At 42.7% G+C, this 18,609-nt stretch overlaps 1 protein-coding gene across 1 annotated transcript in view; it reads left to right on the top strand.

The window, feature by feature from the left end:
• Nucleotides 1–1,746: 1,746 nt before the first annotated feature.
• The window catches only part of CLVS2 (clavesin 2), a 56,777-nt gene continuing 39,914 nt past the window's right edge, over nt 1,747–18,609 (top strand). Inside the window, exons 1-2 of the mRNA XM_040060057.2 lie at nt 1,747–2,220; nt 10,886–11,060. Of these exons, the coding sequence (XP_039915991.1) occupies nt 1,832–2,220; nt 10,886–11,060 (564 nt within the window). The 5' untranslated portion in view covers nt 1,747–1,831. The remainder of the gene's footprint in view (nt 2,221–10,885; nt 11,061–18,609) is intronic.

The raw sequence follows: 18,609 nt of genomic DNA, 5'->3' as shown, positions 1-18,609 counted from the left end.
GTGATAGCCTGCAGACCACGGGTCACTGAAATGTTTCTGTGAGCCCCGCTATTTGTCTGAGAACTCATCCTATACTTTGTTCCTGTGCATTCCCCATGTATACCCACTGAACGGATCAGTGACCTACGTGCCTTTTCAGCAATTCAGCCTGTGTGCTCTGGCTTTGTCACCTTGCGAAAGGAGCCCAATGCAGCACCAAAGAGCTGCCCTTCCCATAGGAAGGAGGAGGAGGTACATGTTTCAAGCTTTCCCATGTTTGCCGTGTCTTTTGTGTAAGCTTGATTTTCACACGTGTATTTGCATCGGGAAGGTCCAGTCCTGCGGACAAAGGTCAAATGCTTTTCAGTGGAAACTTTTCCCCAAAAGAGACTGCAGCATCAAACTTTCCTGCATGAAAAAAAAGACATCCTTCCTCACTGAAATATCCTGCACAGAGAAGGAAAATATTTTTTGCCCTTTGCAATATAATGCAACCGAAGACACGCCGCCTCCAACATAGACCACAAAGGAGGGCTGCTTTATTTTATTGCCAGATTTTTAAGACCACAGCGCTTCACTTTAGGAAATTCAGTCACACGCAGGAGAGGATCGCTCGGAAAACCACCGCTTGATGAACAGCATCTCGCTACTGTCACGACCCCGAAACCGGGTGCTTGGCCGCAGTCCCGCGGGATGCTCCGTGGGGGCTTACGCGTGGCCCCAGTGACCCCGCAGCCCCTCGGCCACCGCCCCGCACCGGGCCACCACCATCTTCTTCCGCGATCCCCGGCGCCGGCGGCGCGGCTCCGCAAACGCCCGCTCCTCCTCCTCCTCCCGCGGGAGCCCCGCACGCCGCGGGTTGCGCTGCGCTGCGCTGCGCGGGGAGCGGCGGAGCGCGCCCGCCCGCGCTGCCTCCGCGCCCGGGGGCGCGCGCCCGCGCGTGAGCGGGTGCACGCGCAAGGCGGGGCCGCGCAGCGGGCAGCCCCGCGCCCGGCGGTGCCGTCTGCGAGCGGGGCGGGGAGCGGAGGAGGGCGCGGGAGAGGGGCACGAGCATCCTCCAGGCCGAGGCTCCGTCTGCCTTTCCGGGCTCCGCGCCGGCGAGCGGGAGCCGCTTCGGCAGCAGTAACCGGCCAAGTACCTGCGGATCGGCTTTCCTCCTCCTCGCTGGCTTTTTTTAGTTTGGCGGCGGTGCTGCTTTTTTTTTTTTTTTTTTTTTTTTTTTTTTTTTTTTTTTTTTTTTTTCATTTTTCATTTTTATTTGTCTTCTTAACCCTCCTTCAAATCCAGGGTGACGCTTCTGAAGCGGGGAGAGCGCTGATCTTACGTAAATGGTGCTGCTCCGGGGAGGGGATCTCCCCTGCCAGCCCCGGGCCAGGGGACCATCCCCAGGCGCCGCTCGCCCTGCCTAGCGACCGGGCTCCGCGCTGCCGCCCTGCCCGAGATCCGCACCGGCAGCGGCACCGGCGGGGGAGGGCGGTGAGCAGCAGCCGGCAGCCCGCAGCCCCGTTCCCGGCGGGTTTCGGCGCCTCCGCGGACCGGCTGCGGGGATGATGCGGCGCGTTGGACCCCGCGGCGGGGAGGGCGCTATGTCAGAGAGATAACGCGCCTCCGCCAGCAGCCCGGGGGCAGTCTCGGTGCCAGCCCCCCCCCGGGATCCGGCTGCCTGCGAGCCGCTCGCATCTCGGCGGACGGACTGGCCGCGGCGGCGGGGCCGGGGAGCGGCGGGGCGAGGCCCGGCGGGGCGGCGGAGCGGCGGCCGGCCGTGCCGGGGCAACCCGCCTCCGGCGGGCAAGCGGCCGGGAGGCTGAGGAGCGCAGGCAGCAGAGCCGGGGAGGAGGAGGAGGGCAGCGCCATGACTCATTTGCAGGCAGGTCTCTCCCCGGAGACTCTGGAGAAAGCCCGGCTGGAGCTGAACGAGAACCCCGACACCTTGCACCAGGACATCCAGGAGGTGCGGGACATGGTCATCACCCGGCCGGACATCGGCTTCCTCCGCACCGACGATGCCTTCATCCTGCGGTTTCTGCGGGCCAGGAAGTTTCAGCACTTCGAAGCGTTTCGCCTCCTGGCCCAATACTTTGAATATCGCCAGCAGAACCTGGACATGTTTAAGAGCTTCAAGGCCACAGACCCGGGCATCAAGCAAGCGCTGAAGGATGGTTTCCCCGGCGGGCTGGCCAACCTGGACCACTACGGCAGGAAGATCCTCGTCCTTTTTGCTGCCAACTGGGACCAGAGCAGGTAAAAGCAGAGCCACTCGCCCCCCTCGGCCCCTTCTCCCCCCGGGCAATGCGTGGGAAAGCCGTGCGAGAGCAGGGGGAGAGAGGTTGGGCAGCGGGGACACACCCCGCGCTGCCCACAGGGGGCTGGGCAGCAGCCTGGAAGGCAGAGGGAGAGAATGAAGAAGAAATACGTTTTGTGGCTTAAGGCCCTTTCAACCAGTTCACATCCTTTGGGGTGTGAATTTTGGGAGGCAAGAAGATACTGATGGGGTGCTCTTCTCAACTGTCTGCTCGGAGGTTTACACCCTTCTGCCTCCCCTCAGCCGAAGTGAGCTGGCACATAGATGATGTGCTCATCCCCCAGACAAAGGCTGGTTGCACTCTCGGCTGGTCTTTCTGCTTCAGCACACACAGGGCTGCTCAGGTGCCATGGGAGAGAGTGGGAGATGCTGTGTGTAGAACAGGACTATCTATCATGGCTTTTGAGCTGAAAAGTTTGCCTGTGCAGGAAGCTGACACTCAATCCTTTCCCTCAGCTGAAGAAAGCTCTTCCTGAGCCACCTGGAAATGCCAGGATGGAAGTTTCTGTAACCACTTCTTTTTCCACTCATGCTGCTCCAAATGTCAATTCTCTGCATAATAAGATCCGATTACACAAAGCTTTGATAGCAGATTGAAGACTAGTCTCTAGAACAGTTTCTGTTCTTTTTTGGGGGGATTACTCTAGCCTGAAGATGATTTAGTAGGATGACCCAGGATCTGTCTCCCATCAAGGCCCTTTTTAGCAGTTGGTTTGATATTATGTGACACTATTTGTTTTTCTAACTACATTGTAAGGGTGCACGCTCAGTTTCTCCTGCAGTCTAAAATTATATCCACAAAAATGGTTCAATTTCAGCACATTTAAGCTCCCTAAAACCTGCGTCTGTGGGCACTGCATTGTTTTCTTTGGCTCCCAACCTGAGTGCAGGTTTAGGATCTGAAGCACTTTTTAGTGAGAAAACTTAGAATCTTGTAAGTTGCCATCCTTATTGCAGTCAACCTAGTGCTGAGTGCTCAGTGCGGGTATCCTCAGCTCAGCTGCTTTGAAACTTTGGGGGGAACTCAAACAACTGTCAGTGTGGATAGAAAGGACAAAATCTGGGGGAGAGGCACATTTAAGTTTGCTTAGGTGTTCATTTTGCTGTCCTCTTGCGAGCTGGGTGGATTGCCATCCCAGGGGGCATTCCCATAGCTCCTTGCCCTGGTTGGTATTACAGCTGTGGACAGGTCTCTGTCCTGAGGGATGCTGGCCCACCTTGGCTTTCCTCTCCTCCAGGCATGGCAGCCACACCCGCACTGTCTATGGAAGAAGTTTTCTGTCCCTTTCTAACCCATGAATCAAGTCTAGGGACTAGGAGAAAGCTGTCTGGCACAAATCAAAACTGCCCACAGCCAGGGTAATGACTAGAAAGGGTGGATGAATAGATGCAGAGCTGGGGCCAGCATCCTTTTTCTGCTTTGCTTTTCTAGCAGATGGAGCATAAAAACTGAGTAAAGAGCAGTGGTGATGAGGCTGAGGACTTGCTGACTGTGTTTTCTTTCCCAGATAAGGCCCTTCCTTGTTTCCCATGTAAGGATCAGGTCAACTTTCAAATGTAAAAACAGCTCCATAAACTCTTAATCCCTGAAGGAAGAATTAGCAAAGAAACAGATGTTTAGGACTTTTATTAAATCGTATGTCTATGATGAAGAAGTTCCCCTGTTAGAGGTAGCGTGATCTACTGTATACTGTTTCTTATTAATGAAAAAATCCTAAGGCTTTGTGTGACACTTGGCATATTACTTGATTTGATGGAAGACCAAGAATTCAAGTGCAGAGATTAAGTAGCATTTAAAATAATAATTGCCATGTCGAAAGAATGGGTTTATTTTCTTCTTAATGTCAGATATGCTGATATTTAAAGTACATGAGCTCAGCTGACACAGCAATAAATTTAATGTTGTTTTTTTTCATGAACTCCTATTGGTATGATTAATATTATTTTTGCTGTGACAGAGAAGTGGCTGGGGTACACTAGAGTACTTAATGGACATGTTTGCAATTGGGTGCCTACTACTTTTGAGCACTGCGTGCTCACAGCATGCCTCTCCTCCAGAGCGAGGGATTTGTTTTCACACAGACCACTCAGACAAAGCAGAGAGAGCTGAAGCCCAGCTGTGGGGAGTGGCTTGCTCCAAGGCACATGACAAGTAAGTGACACATCTGGGAATGGTGCTAGGTCACTTTCTTTTCTAATTAATTTAGTGCCTTCCATTATCTGATGTTCAGTGGCTGAACCTGGGGAGCATTGTGGACCTCATGCCCAGGCTGCTATGTAATATGTCTCAAGCCTGTGCCTTAACTGACCTGAGATCTTGCAGTATATAACCCAGTGTTCCTCTTACAGCAACAATATGAGGATTACTTATTGAAGCCTGTCTTGTTAGGCCCTCTTTGTGTGCTTCATAAACTAAGTTAATAGAGCATAGCAAGCCTCCACATTTATCAAATATGTGCACCTTCTTATGGCCAGGATATAACAATTAGAAATAAAAAGTTCCAATTAGTTATTTAAATGAATAGCAGCCTTACTAGAGATGATTTATATAGCACTGTCAGCCTATGATTTACATAGTTCCAATTAGAAAGAAAAGTGTGGGAGGCAAAAAATCCTGTGGTAAAACAAGCCTGTGTACTAGATGTTAAATCACTAAATTAAAGCAGGGCCTGAAAACTGTACCAGATGTCCTGCCATCTGAACAACCCAATCAGACACATATTTAAAACAAACAAACAAGAAAAGGAAAGGTGAAAGATAACACACTCAGGAACCCAGCAGTTTCTCAGTGGGACCCAGCCTAACTCTCCACCTTGTCTGTAGTATGGGGAAAATGAAGGTCAGTGGCATTCCAGCCAGGAAGCTGGGTAACACTCAGCGAAGGATCAACCTTCCCTATTAGCTTCCAGATTGTTGATTCCTAACTACATTTGGCTTGTAGGTGTCTATGTGCATTTGAAAACTCTCTTTTTCCTAATGTGTCCAGCTGGTGAAGTTTTTTTTTCAGTTAACAGCGCAATTAACTTCAGTTCTCAGCTGCAAGGGATCTGTTGTTATGCATGGTCTTCTGTATGCTTCCTGGCACCTGGACACACATTCTGCAGGAATATCAGTCCATTTTGATGCTATGTGTTTCAAACCTTTCTGGTATTAATTAATATAATCAGTTAATTCTGGTATAAATTCTGGTATCAGGTTTTTCCCTAGAAAGTGCATTAGAAAAGTGCAATGATACCTAGTTCTGTCGGTGTCACAGTGACCCAGTCAGCTTACATCATCCTCAGTGAATATGGAAATCCCCTGCACTCATTTGCTGCTGGTTCTGCTGTTGCATCAGACAGTTTACAGCAGGGCAAAGACGGAGTCCAGGGGTTTGCTTTCAAAACTAGGCTTTCACGTGCACAAGTGCTGGAAACTTTTCCTTCTGTGAAACGAAAATTTAACTTCTGTAGCTATGAGGAGGCTGGTCTGCTCGGCTCACAATAAACAACAGGCAAGATGGCAAGGTATTTTTCAACCTCTGATGGAGGCAGTATGACAAAATAAGTAGCAATGCTAACAGTAGTAACATTAAAACAGTAAAAAAAAAAAAAAAAACCCTGTTCAGCAGAGTCAATTTTTGTTTGGAAGTTATATCTTCCAAATGATAACTATTAACTAGTGTAAACACCGTCATTTTTTCTACAGTTACTCCTGCTGACTGATGCTGTTTTATTGTTTCCTAGTTTTCCCCCAGGTATCCCTATCTGCCTATCACCACCTGTATTTAGACTGCAGGGGTTTTGGCTAGGGAGTTTTTGATCAATGTAAAATTTAGATCAGCTGAATCTTCCTCTATGGCTGTGACTGTTAGACACTGGACTAATATGTGGCCTAATGAATGGTATTAAATCTGAATCTAAAAGCTAATCTGGTAAAATATTTGAAACTATTTCTATTTTTTTTTCTATGCATTTTTTGTAATAGTGGTGGTGCTTTTTTTTTGGAATAAGGTATCCTCAGGGCATGCTGCCACTATTTAAGCAGAATAGCCATAACAGAACTTTCAATCCCCCATAATTTCAGCATTCAATTCTGTATCCAGACTGACAAACCAAGGAGATATGAGGCATCATTTCAAAGTACTCCTTTGTGTATCTTGAGGGTTCTTGTTTTGGAGAAATTCTGAAAATATTGAGCCAAAACAGTAGCTTACAGATGGGATGATGGCTCAGAGACTTGACCAGCTTTCTGTTTAAAATCACAGTGGCACAGGAGCTAATTTGATAGAAGCCTTTTCTTTTCCAAATGATGAGGAGCTTAAAATATAGACTGTGTATTCGTTATGTGTTTCAGACCTTCAGGAGACATATGGCTCAAATTCAAGCAAAGGAGGCTTACCATTTATCTCTTCTAATTCACATCCTGAGAGGCAGATTCATGCCATTTAGTCTTAATTCTCAAAATTACTTCAAATTTCTTTCTTTTAGGGAGGAGATTACAAATAGGCATAGAGGTAGTAGGGCAACTCTGCTCAATCAGATTATGTTATTCAGGGCAAAAGTGAATTGACTAGAACCAGAATCTGGTTAAACAGATGATATGGTTGATGCCACTCATCATCAAGAGCATAAAGTATTGAAAACAGCTGACACAGATGAGTTTGACATGAGAAATCTGTACCCTGCATTCTCCCTGTCTCTTCTCTTTATGTTGGCCTGGTGGAGATCACAGTGGATGCATACAAGAGGATGCATAGACCACATAACTTAGAGGTAAAGATAAAAGGTCTTGGTCAAGTATTACCAAGAGTTGATAGCTCTACCCACCAGACTGTCTTCCCCCAAAATCCTTGTTGAATCTGTTCATGTCCCACAAAAAAATCTCATATAACTTTTCTTTTTGTAAAGCGGAAATTGCTGCCGCTGTTAAGTTACAAGAGAGTGGGATGTTTGCTAAGTTGTTTGAAGTCTTCTGTTCTTGACCCCAGTGAGGCATTTCCCTCAAAAGCTCTGTCATTGTTGGGGTAGAAATGGTAGCCATCCCATAGCATTTGGAAGAACACCTCTCAGTGTGGCAGTTAACTTGTCATACCTTCTCCGGCTCTATTACTTTCAAGTCAACCTCAAGGAAAAGTTTCAAGAGGTAGCAGAGTCTTGCACCCCAGTCCCTGCTTCAGTCAGTCTTGAGCTAGGACCCACATAAAAAAAGAACATTAAGGGTGCACTATATATGTGTTAATATATTTCCAGCATTTTTTACTCACATTAATAACCAGACTAGAAAACTTGTCCAAGTTTTCCATTGGATTATGTATGGTTCTATAAAGAGAAGGCATTAAATACATTTAAATTAACTGTGAGTTCTTGATTATCCTAGCAATTAGTAATATCTTGCTAGCTACAATATGTCCCATAAGAGTCTGTTTAAACAAGTAAATACAACTAGATTTAGCGATAAATAAATTAGGATTTATTTATTTACAGCCCAACTTCAAGCTGCTACAGAACATGCGCTGCAGCCAGTTGGGCCCAACACACCCTACATATCTGACAGCACTGGGGCAAGTAATTAAAAAACTTGTGCCAGGGCAAAATGAGTGGCTTGCTGTTCCCTGAGTACACGTTTTTACTTAGCACAGATTGGTAAGAATAAAATAGTACCATCTTCCCCTCGGACTGTGCACCATATTCTTTTTGAATTAAAGGCTAATATTTACTCTTTGTTTGTTTGTTTGTTTTGTTTTTTTGTTTCCTTCAAAGTAGAAAGGCAGTCAAAGCTGTCTTGGACCAAATACACTTCACACTCTCTAGCTTGTCCTGTTTTCTCACTTTTGACTGGTCATATTTCTGTATCTGTATGGAAAGTAATTTCAGTGTGGATTTAAAGTTTCAGCAAACAAAATCCAGAGTAATTTTTCACAACTTCTTTTTAAATACAATTTTGATTTCCCTCAAATCCAACCAGGAGTGGAGTGTATTTTATGGCAGAATCTGTGCATCCTAGTGCTGGCACAAACAGTAGTAGCAGTGAGGTGAAATGTTGGACAACATGGGGCTGAAGTGGATTAAAAGATGAGTCTTTATATAAATAACTCTGTGCTCTGTGAAAGCTTCCATGCAGTTTCTTCAATCATGTTTTTTTGCTTGGTCTGCTCAGCTGATACTTTCAATACTCAGCGTTTTGCACCGCCTGAGATTTCATCTACCACAGCAGGTTTACATTTCTGGCTTGCCTTAGCATGTGTTCAGAGTAAAAGTTGCTTTAAATACTCGCTAATGGATTTGTCTGTCTTTCTGGTGCTCTGTACTGTACTTAAGTAAGGCATCGAAACCAAGAGAAGAGATCCAGTATAGAACGAAGAATAGCTCCTATCTTCAACTAATTGCCCTGAAGGGCATTTGAGGTGGGAAGCTTGATTGTTAGTGACATGTCCCTGTGTACTCCTGATGTAGCTTTTTTAGACTTTAAGAATCCTTCAGATACCTCCCTCTGGCAGAAAGTGTTCTTGCTTGCTTTTAGCCGGACCTGTTTTGTGCAGGACTTTTCTCTTATTTTCAGTGAATAGACATAAATATTACTGTTGTTGTGGACTGTATTTCTTACACTAGCAGACCTACAATAGGAGTCGTGGTGGTGGTGAATATGCCACAGATTTGTGGAGACCCAGCCCTGTGACTGTTATTCACTCTCTGTGGCAGCTGATACCCTGTTCCTATTGCTGCCTGACAGTTTTCCCATTGACTTGAATCTAACGCATAATGAGATGTTATTTCTGTTCACGTGTACACATCTTGTATTTAACACTTAGGTGTACATAAAAAACCCCAAACATTTTATGGTCAGTCTTAGAGAGCTGACTGGCCTCACAAACAAAGAATCTTTATGTCTGATGCACCAGATTTCTAGCAACCTTGTGCCACTAGGAAGCTGTTAATCCAAGGTATGTGATGTCTCCTTAAACTCCTTAGGGAGGACATTAGGGATGTACATCAGGAACTTGGGACCCTTATTCCAGGGTTGAATGTAGGATTCACGTAGGCATTGTGTAGCCCTTCTGGAGAATGAGATCTTCTGAGTGGGACAACTTATATGTCAAGTAGTGTGGAGGCTAATTTTAGAATTTGAACATTTTTAATGTCTATTCCTTGTATGAGCTGTGGTCAAGATCATCCTCAGACCAAGGCATTCCAAACTTCCTGTAAACCTTAGATCTCAGAAAAATAAAGCATTAGAAAAGAGTTCAATCTCAGAAAAGTTCAAAGGAGAGGAGTCAATATGAAAAAAAATATCCCTGTCAATCACACAAAATTTAAAAATAATAATAAAAAAAAAGATCTCGAAGATGAAGAGAGGAATTTTGTTTTTACAAAATTATTTTTAATGCTACCCTAGTGCTTTCTAGGGAAAATACATTTTCTCCCATTCTGACATTAGGGAAGTCCTTTTTTAATCCCTTTCCTATGAATGCATAACTGGGAAACTCACTGAGTTTTAGTTGGCTAAAAAAAAAACAAAGATGGAAAGACGTGAGGAGTCAGCTAGAACAGATTCATTTCATTTGTGTTGTTTCCTTTTGCAGATACTTTCAAAATACAGTTATGTCCAAATGTTGTATAGTTATGTACAACAGAACAGCGTACTCGTATTAAAGCAAGTCAGAATCAGTATAATTTAATGTAATTTCTAAGTAGGCACACATGCTCTTTGCTACATATGCAGAATGGTGAAGAATTCTCTAGGGACTCAAAATTTTGAAAACTTCTGTTTGATGCCATCATGGGAGACATTTAAAGGGCCTTGCTTAAAAATATCTGTACACTGAATATTTAACTCTTTCATTTCTGGAATATTTGCATTTCTGATATTTTTCAGGTTTAACTTTCTAGTGCTTCATTTAATATTGTGGTGTGGACTGGCAAATTAATGTCTGTTTTGGTAACTGTTTATAAAATCCTACAATCCTAGTATGGTTTGGGTTGGAAGAGACCTCAAAGATCACCTAGTTCTAACTCTCCTGCCATGACCAGGAGCACCTTCAATAGACAGGCACCTCAAAGCCCTACTTTCTGCTTTTAAGGTCCTTGAGTAATCAGCCTTCTGTAATTGCGGATTTAAGAGAAAAAAAATTACACTGAGAGTGGGATAAGGAGAGCATGTGGGAATTCCCCATTTTAGTTGATAATTTTGTAGGACCTATTCTTTCATTTCCTTAGAAAAAATATAGGAGGAAACTGGATCTACGCTTCTGGTATTAGTCTTGGGGTTTTGTATCATTATTTTAGAAAAATACAATTTGTGTGGAAATTCTTATACAGACATGGAATTATACATAAAGATACTAAAGCAGCTTAGGACACTACGTTGTATCTAGTTTCAATTTGGTTTTGATGTGTTACGTTTTTGTAGTTGTTCTGGCTGCTTGATGGCCTATAGGTACATCATCCTGCTCCAGAAGATGAGCTCAACTGATTGACCTTCTGAGGATTTTCCAGCTTTAGGCGCTTCCGAGGACACATTCGCACTCTTTGATTGAAACTTTTGACAAATGGAGAATACTCAGAACTTCTCTACCTCAGTGGTTGGTGATCCTTTCCTAACCAAATCTCCTCTTCCCATTCTCAGGTACACGCTGGTGGATATTTTGCGTGCCATACTTCTTTCTTTAGAAGCCATGATAGAAGACCCCGAGCTGCAAGTGAATGGATTTGTTTTGATTATAGACTGGAGCAACTTCACCTTCAAGCAGGCCTCCAAGCTCACACCAAGCATGCTTAGATTAGCCATAGAGGGCCTTCAGGTAACGTTATTATTTTCTTTCTTTTCTTAATTCTTTTTCATTTTGCAGTTCATTACAAATCTAGGTCGATAAAAAAGACTGAAACAAAACCTTAGGGTGTGGGTGTACAGGCAAGCTACTTGTGACAAAAGTGTGAACTCAGTCAGCTAACTGCAGTAACTCCTGATGTGTAGGCTCCTTCCTTGCTATAAATATGAGGTAACTTTTTTGTCTTTATTCCAAAGTGACTGGCTTTCTGTAAATTCAGATGGTAGCTTCTGCAACAGGAAGTTAGAAGTAATCAGTTTATGCTGTAATTATGCACAGGGCTAATGAAATACGGATTGCTGCTGTCACGCCAGGTTATGGTTTTTTGTTGATTCTTTTGGAGACAGGCTCTACATCATTTGTCATTAAAGCGTGGGGCCCTGTGATTGGACAGTTAACTGGAACTATTTATTTACTCAAAGTTCAGCATGTGCTTGGCTCTTTTTCTGGGTCAAGATTAATTTGAGCAGCAGCTTCTGCGACAGAGTATGCAGTGATTTAAATTTTTTCAGCTCATTGTAAATGCACTTTACATGGCACAGGCACACTGGTGAAAAGGATACTGCATAACTCACATCTGTTTCCTATGCTATTTTATTCTTGTTAAAATGAGAAACTAAAATCGTTAAGGTAGTTGTTTTCTCCACAAGCCTCAGTTGCCATGTTAAGCATATCTGTAATTCACTCCTCTGGCAGTGCCTTGCTTTTAGGACATGTATTTCTCTTTCTGTGATGCTTCTAGCTTTTATACATTTTTATTACTTATAAAGCAAAATAGCAGCCTTACCTCTGAACTTTTTTTCACTGATAGTGTGATTTTTGAAGAAACTTGTATAGCAATAATAGGGAGTTTTGATGTAACTGATGAATTGGCTCAACTAGCATTCAGCCTGCTGTTGCACACAGAAGGGTAGGGACATGAGACAAAGATCTCAGTTCTCATTTTGTTGTGTTTCCTTATGCAACAATGTGATTTCACTGTCTTCAAAACTATCTTAGAAGGAAGGCAGCAGTGAGACCTGTGCTCTAGAAGCGCTGCATTTCCTTTTATTGCTTTCAAAGTTGTTTTATTTTTTGTGCTTTTTTTCAAAGTTAGTCATTGTTTTCTGTTTTAGAACATGAAGAAAAGCTTTAGTATTCTTTGTTTTCAGATGGTGGTGTTTCTTCTTGGGTGTTATTCAGAGATAGGTATTTTGAGGAGAGCTGCAGTGAATAATTGCATCTGAAAAGATGAGGGGTGACCTACCAAGCTTCAGGTGGGCTCTAAGACTGCATTCTCCTGCCACCAATTGGTTCATGACTGAATTGAGGAGAAGTCCATTGCCTTACTTAACTCACCCATGCTCCCAGCTTTGTAGTTGTGAATATTCCAAGTCTGATGGTGGCCAGAACCTATAGCATCATTTTGTGCCCTCTGCTTTCAGTGCTGTTTACTGCAAAACTGGGCATGAAATGCTCCAAAAGAGAAAAGGAAAAGGCATTTTTATGACTGCCTTTTATTTTGGAGGAAAATGCATAGCGAAAACATCATTCTGAATGATGTCAAAGTAAAAAGTGCTTAATCAGGTAGTATGAAAATGAACAAGAGCAACTCTCACACACTATTTATTTATGATCTTTGTGAATACTTTCTGTTTAATTAGAGAAATGAAATTTACTTTGGCTTATAAGATTTGACAGCGCTCAAGATGCTGAACTTCACTATTTGGAGAATTTAAATATTTGTGTTGCTTAGGCGGAAGGGGACAGTGAGAGTGGGATTAGTGACCACTGAATTTGATGTTAGCCAAATCCTTTTGCCTTTTGAATGAAATCTACTGAATTTGCATTATATTTGCTTAGCTTCCATGGTGAGCAGAATACTCAATACGGTATGTACCAAAGACTTTACAAGCTATGGCAGCTTCTGGCTTTTCACAATGGCTTAATGTTTAGGAAACTGCTCTTGAAAGCAAGATAAGTAAATGTACAGTTTTCTACTGTATAGAAGAAGATGAGTTCTAGTATATATTTTGTCTGCATACGTGTGAAATGGGAGTGTGAAAAGAATCATACCCCAAACTTACTTGTATAAATTAGAAAAACTTCCTAGGTAGCTCTTTCCAGGAAAAGAGACTTTCAATCATGGCATTTACAGGACAGTGATTATCTGTAATCTGATGTGAAATTCTAGCACACCCATCACAACAGGGCTGCACCAAACAATCAGTGCAGTGCAGGTCAGTGCTGATTTGTAGGACAAATGGTTCTGCTAGACAAGGAGGAATCTTTATGTAGAGGTGGGGGACTCTTGTTGCTCCAGTCCTAGCTCATACACTGTCTGTGTGCTTTTGGAAAAAAGGAGCAACATTCTTCCCTGCGGGTGCTTGTGCCTACAGAATTCCTGTTGCTCCTCATCAGTGAGAAGGAGGATTTGCACTTAGAGCTCCTACACCTTCCCTAGTGTAAAGTCAGAAGGAAAACATTTTTTGACAGCTGAAACACATGCCTCAACTTTAGGACTTTGTGTTGACTGTCTCTAGTGTATTCAATGTGTGGATGTCTGTGAGTTCCAGTCTTTGGATGCCCACTTTTCCCCATTTGTTGATTTCTGTAGCCAATCAGTGATTTTGGGCTTGTGAAGAAGCTCATGTTATTCAGCAGCTGTGCTCCTGAAAGCAGGAAGTGTTACAGCGTGCTTCAATACCTGAGTTCCCTGATAAGGTCTCTTTCAAAACCTTTACAAAATTTTGCCCCCTTCACCAGTAATGAGTTGCAATCTGTGTTCTTCAGCTGTTTTTCCCACAGAAGAGAGAACTTCTGAGAACTCTGAAGAAATTCAGTTCTAAATTTTCGTAGACAGTGATGAACTCTGAGAAAAAAATCTAAAATGTATCAGATGGTTTCTGTATAAGGAACAATTAAATTGGCTGGAATTAATCTGTATGGAAGAAGAAAAATTGTAAAGTACAGAAAACCATATAACCACAGAATCTTAGGAAAATTCAGCTCAGAAAATACCTCAGGAACTTGGCAAATCTAACCTCCTCCTTAAAGCAGGGTCTCTGATGAGGTCAGACCAGGATACAAACAAGATCATGGGTGGCTGGAGAGAGTGGAAAAGCTGCAGATGTTATTTGTTATTTGCATTTTAGAAATGGGCATTGTCAGGCGACACTAGGAGGAGGCCTGGCTCTTTCTAGGACACCTTTATACAACATCTGGGCAACTTGTGGAACTCTGTGCCATGAGGAATTCTGGATGCTTAAATTTTAGTTGTGTTTAGGGAAAATGAAAAAAGAGATGAACAGAGGATTAGTAAATACATAAAAAACAAATCAAAGTTCAGAATTCCATAGACTGTACAAAGTTGGAGATGAGGTGGATGCTGAGTGGAAATAATCACATTTTTTGTCCAAGTTGTAGCTGCTCTAGGCTCTCTTTTTTGGCCTTTGTTAAGGATACGATAAAAGGCTATGTGGACTTTTGGTGTGGTATAATTAAATCAGGTGTTTTATAACCCACTCCTTCTTCCCCAATTCTGAGAACCTGCCTTTCATTTTGCTGCTTCTGGCACTGCCCTGACCCCTGCTACCAAAACATCTAGCTGAGAACACTTGGGCAGAAAGAGGGGGGAGCTTCTGGGTATGATTCTTTTCTTGATGGTAGTCCTTTTTTGCATAAGCTCCTATATAGACCTTTTTTTTTTTTTTTTTTTTTAACTTATCAAGACAGTATTGTTTTCATTAGGCAGGTAAGAACAGTTTCAAAGACTGAAAATTCAATTTGAAAATTATATTGAAAGTTGGGGTTATTATTGACTCTGACAGACAGCTTTGGGGATAATTATAATTGAGTTTTGCAAAATGGAACACTGGGTATGCATGAATCACTTTAACTGATTAACTAATATTTAGTATTCTAAAACTGGCCCACTAATTCCTTCTTAAATATTGATATCTATTTAGTGCATAATAGTAGCTGCACGCGTGACAGATTTTTTTCATGCATGTTTTCACTCAGGCAGTCTGCACATTCTAATGCTTTGCAAAAGTGAACAGTTATTGGTGGCTGAATGTGAATGCTTCTCCTCTAGTTAAAAAGCTGGTGGAAAAGAGATGATACACATTTAAACGGGGAGCTGAGCATATGTGAACAGTCAGCATTGTTGCAGAAGACAGAAGACTCTTGCTTCTGGGACAAGGATGTTTGGAAGAAACAGTGATAGTGTTATGGGGGACAAGGCAGGTCTTTTAAATGTGTCCTTTTTTTTTTTTTTTTTTTCACAACAGAGGAAGGCTTCATGAGCTAAAACAAAGTCACTCCTGTAAAAATGAAAGCAAACCAGACAGTAAAAGAAGGCAGCATCCTTGCAGCTGCAATTACTTTCAAAGCCATCTTTCACACAGCTGTTCTTGTGAGCTGTAAGAACAATATCCCCAAGCAAATTTGCTGCAGCAGTGCAAGGTGGAAGTACCAGACACAGACCGTGTACAGTCTGGTGATGAAGGTGACAGGACTTTCTACTCCCATTTTCTCTAAGTGTGAACTCTTATCAGTGTCATGCAGGGAATCTTGCTAACATCAGGGTTGGTTCAACAAGCACAGAGAGAGCTTAAATTTTGCCACGTGGTTCTCCACTACATCTGTGCAACCAGCATGCTGCAGTGCCAAGGATTGCTAAGGCAGGAACTTCCAGAACTAAGGATGCCTCTGAAAACAGTATCATGACTTCATATAATTACATGGTCACGTGCTCTGTGCAGTGCATAAGATTGTTAATAATGAGCTGAGGGAACAGTTAGTACTAGCAGAGAGCAGCAGTGAGCTGCAAACCACAAAATAAATGTTTTTGCATCCAGACATAAAAACTTTAACCTCCCTCATTCGGTGCTTGAATTTTCCACCAGTTTTTTAGAACAGGGTCCTGACACTTTGCATATTGCTTGAGAGAGTATTAAAAAGTATCAGACTGAAGCTTTTAATGGGAGTATCTTTTGTTTTCAGGAAGTCTAGTAAATAATTTAATTCAGGGTATTATTTATTTTATTTTTTAAAAATCAAAGTATTAAGTAGATTGTAAATGCTAGAGTCCCCTGAGCCCAGGACTTCCCAGAAAACAAAGGGACGTGCCTGTAAACAGCCTAATTTCATACCAGTTCACCTCACGTTCTGTAACAACAGCAGTTAAATGGGGTATTTTTCCTAAGAGCTCGTTATTTTCAAGAGTTTGCTTACATTCAGTTTTCCTTCCTTGCTTGTAAAAAGGCCATAAAAGGGCTTAGCAGCAATTTACTGTGGAAGCAGGGTGGACTGGAAGTGATTGTTATTTCTAGCTCCCCAACTAATGTCTGGATGGGATTAACCTGATGGGTGAGAAAGGATTTTATGACCATAGCTGGAGTTCAGCTACAAACAAGCATGTCTGTATAGACACAGCTATTATTCAGTGTGGTCTCAGATGTTAACCTGTTACCAGAAGACAGAATAATTAATTTACTTGCTAGAATCTTTTATGATGGTCATAAAAAAATTGTTGAATGCTTTTGGAATGTTGATTTATGTATTCTCACAAACACAGTTTTAAGATTAAGGTATACCATAATCTTTTTTATTTTTATATCCCCAGCTGTGAATAATTCCACTGAAAGATTACTGTTAAAGTGTTTTCTAATTTGGGGTGCCCGCTGTGACAGGCCATGGTCTGATTTTTAGTCACTTTTTACATATTTGGGGTCCAGCTGACATTTATTTTTGATCAGGACAATTCAAGACTTTAGTCTTGATCTTGAGCCCCCAAGCCAGGAGTCTGAGTTCTAGCATGGCTAAATTAAGAGCTTCTCATTAGATTCTCTTTGAATGCACATAATGCCACGTGGGCTGCCACCTCTGAAACAAATGAGAAGAAGCAGCAAACTGAACTCCCCTTTCCCCCCCAGAAATCCTGCGCTGTGGTATCTTACTGAAAACTGCAAGGAAGCTTAATGAAGTTAAATATCCACCCTCCAAACGCTGCCACTGGATCTAGTGGAGTATCTGCCTGCAGTAGGTTGTCATTCTCCATGTGAACCTGAACAAGTAAGACAGAGGGCCCTTTGCCAGTGGTTTGCAGATATTTGCTGTAAGCAAGGCGTGATTAATTGTGGGGAGTTTGGCTTTTGTTCAGACACTTTGATCTAGCTGGCACAGACTCTTCTGCTCGTTCCTCCTGCCCTTTTTGCTCTGAGCAGGCTTTGCCACAGTCCTGCTGTTTCCCCAGTTCCTCAACCCACTCCTGCTGACGTTGTCTTACTTTGATTTGTCTTCATTGATGTGGGGTTTTTTTTGTCCCTATTCTGATGGCATCCTCCAAAACCTCAGTCACCACAGACGACTGCATGACACATTAAGTTCATCTTAGGCTCCTTAGGAGATTTCAACCTGTTGTGATCTCACTGGACAAATGCTCTCCACATCTGGCTTCCAATCACCTTCAAACTTCCCCCCTCCAAATCTTTTAACCAGTGTTCCCATTGCTCTTCATACCAGTCACGAAAGTAGTGCTGGAGAGTGAGTGCCGATCTGTTCACATGTCAAGTGAGTCCTTTAGACACCAGGCTGTTAAGGAAGCTCTTCTTTTAGTTCCTCACACTGGAGCTGACCTGCTTGGTACACTTGACTTGGTGCTCATGGGGCCAGGCAGGAGACATTGGGAGCTTCTGAAGATGTTACTGGAATGACATGGCATGAGCTAGAAAAAGAAGAATTTATTTTTGAATCTGATGTTTTCTTCTACTCAACAAAGTAGATGTGGTTAGTGTAGAAACCAATGAAAATGCTCATAGTTGATATTTTTCCATCAGTTCTGTCAACAAAGAAAGACATCCAAATAAAATTACTGCATCTTGAGATAAAGAAAATAGAGGAGATGCGTACATGCAGGCTGCTTCTTTTTTGAGCTTTTGCGAAATACTATCCACTTTTCTGTTATTCTTCTCTTTATCAGGAAACTGAAAAATCCATCTGCATTAACTAAAGAGAGTGACTAAATTGCTCTGATTAGGCTGAAAAACTAATACAATACTAAGGTGACACAAACATGAAGGGCCTGTAGCACAAACTCAGTATAGCCAATTAATTCTTGTCACTGTGAATGACTTTCTGTTGTCTCTGGTAGATCACAGTTCAACAACTTTATGGTTTATAACCATTCCTCAGCTTCAAAATTTCTATTTAATTTTGAGAGTGATTTTTCTCAGTCAAGGTCTAAATATTTCTCTTTTCTTCAGTATCTCAAGGCCATAAAGGGAATAAATAGTAGTCTTCCTTGTAAGGTCACGCAGAAATAAAAGTTATTTGTTCTAAATTGTAATGTTGGAGACAGAAGACATGTTTTAAGATCATAGTTCACCTTCCTGCTAAGGCAAGATTATCCTGTGCATTATATTTTCTAGTGCTTCTCACAGTTTAATTTAAAAGCTCCAAGGCAGGTCTGGCAGATTCTTTGGAAACCTCTCGACGACTTCTTGCTCTTCAGATTCCCTCTCGGCATTAATCCTAATTT

This window comes from Hirundo rustica, chromosome 3, assembly GCF_015227805.2.
Source record: "Hirundo rustica isolate bHirRus1 chromosome 3, bHirRus1.pri.v3, whole genome shotgun sequence".
NCBI classification, from domain to species: Eukaryota; Metazoa; Chordata; class Aves; order Passeriformes; family Hirundinidae; genus Hirundo; species Hirundo rustica.
Note: the sequence above shows the minus strand (reverse complement) of the source record. Positions and strands in the feature narration are given on the sequence as shown.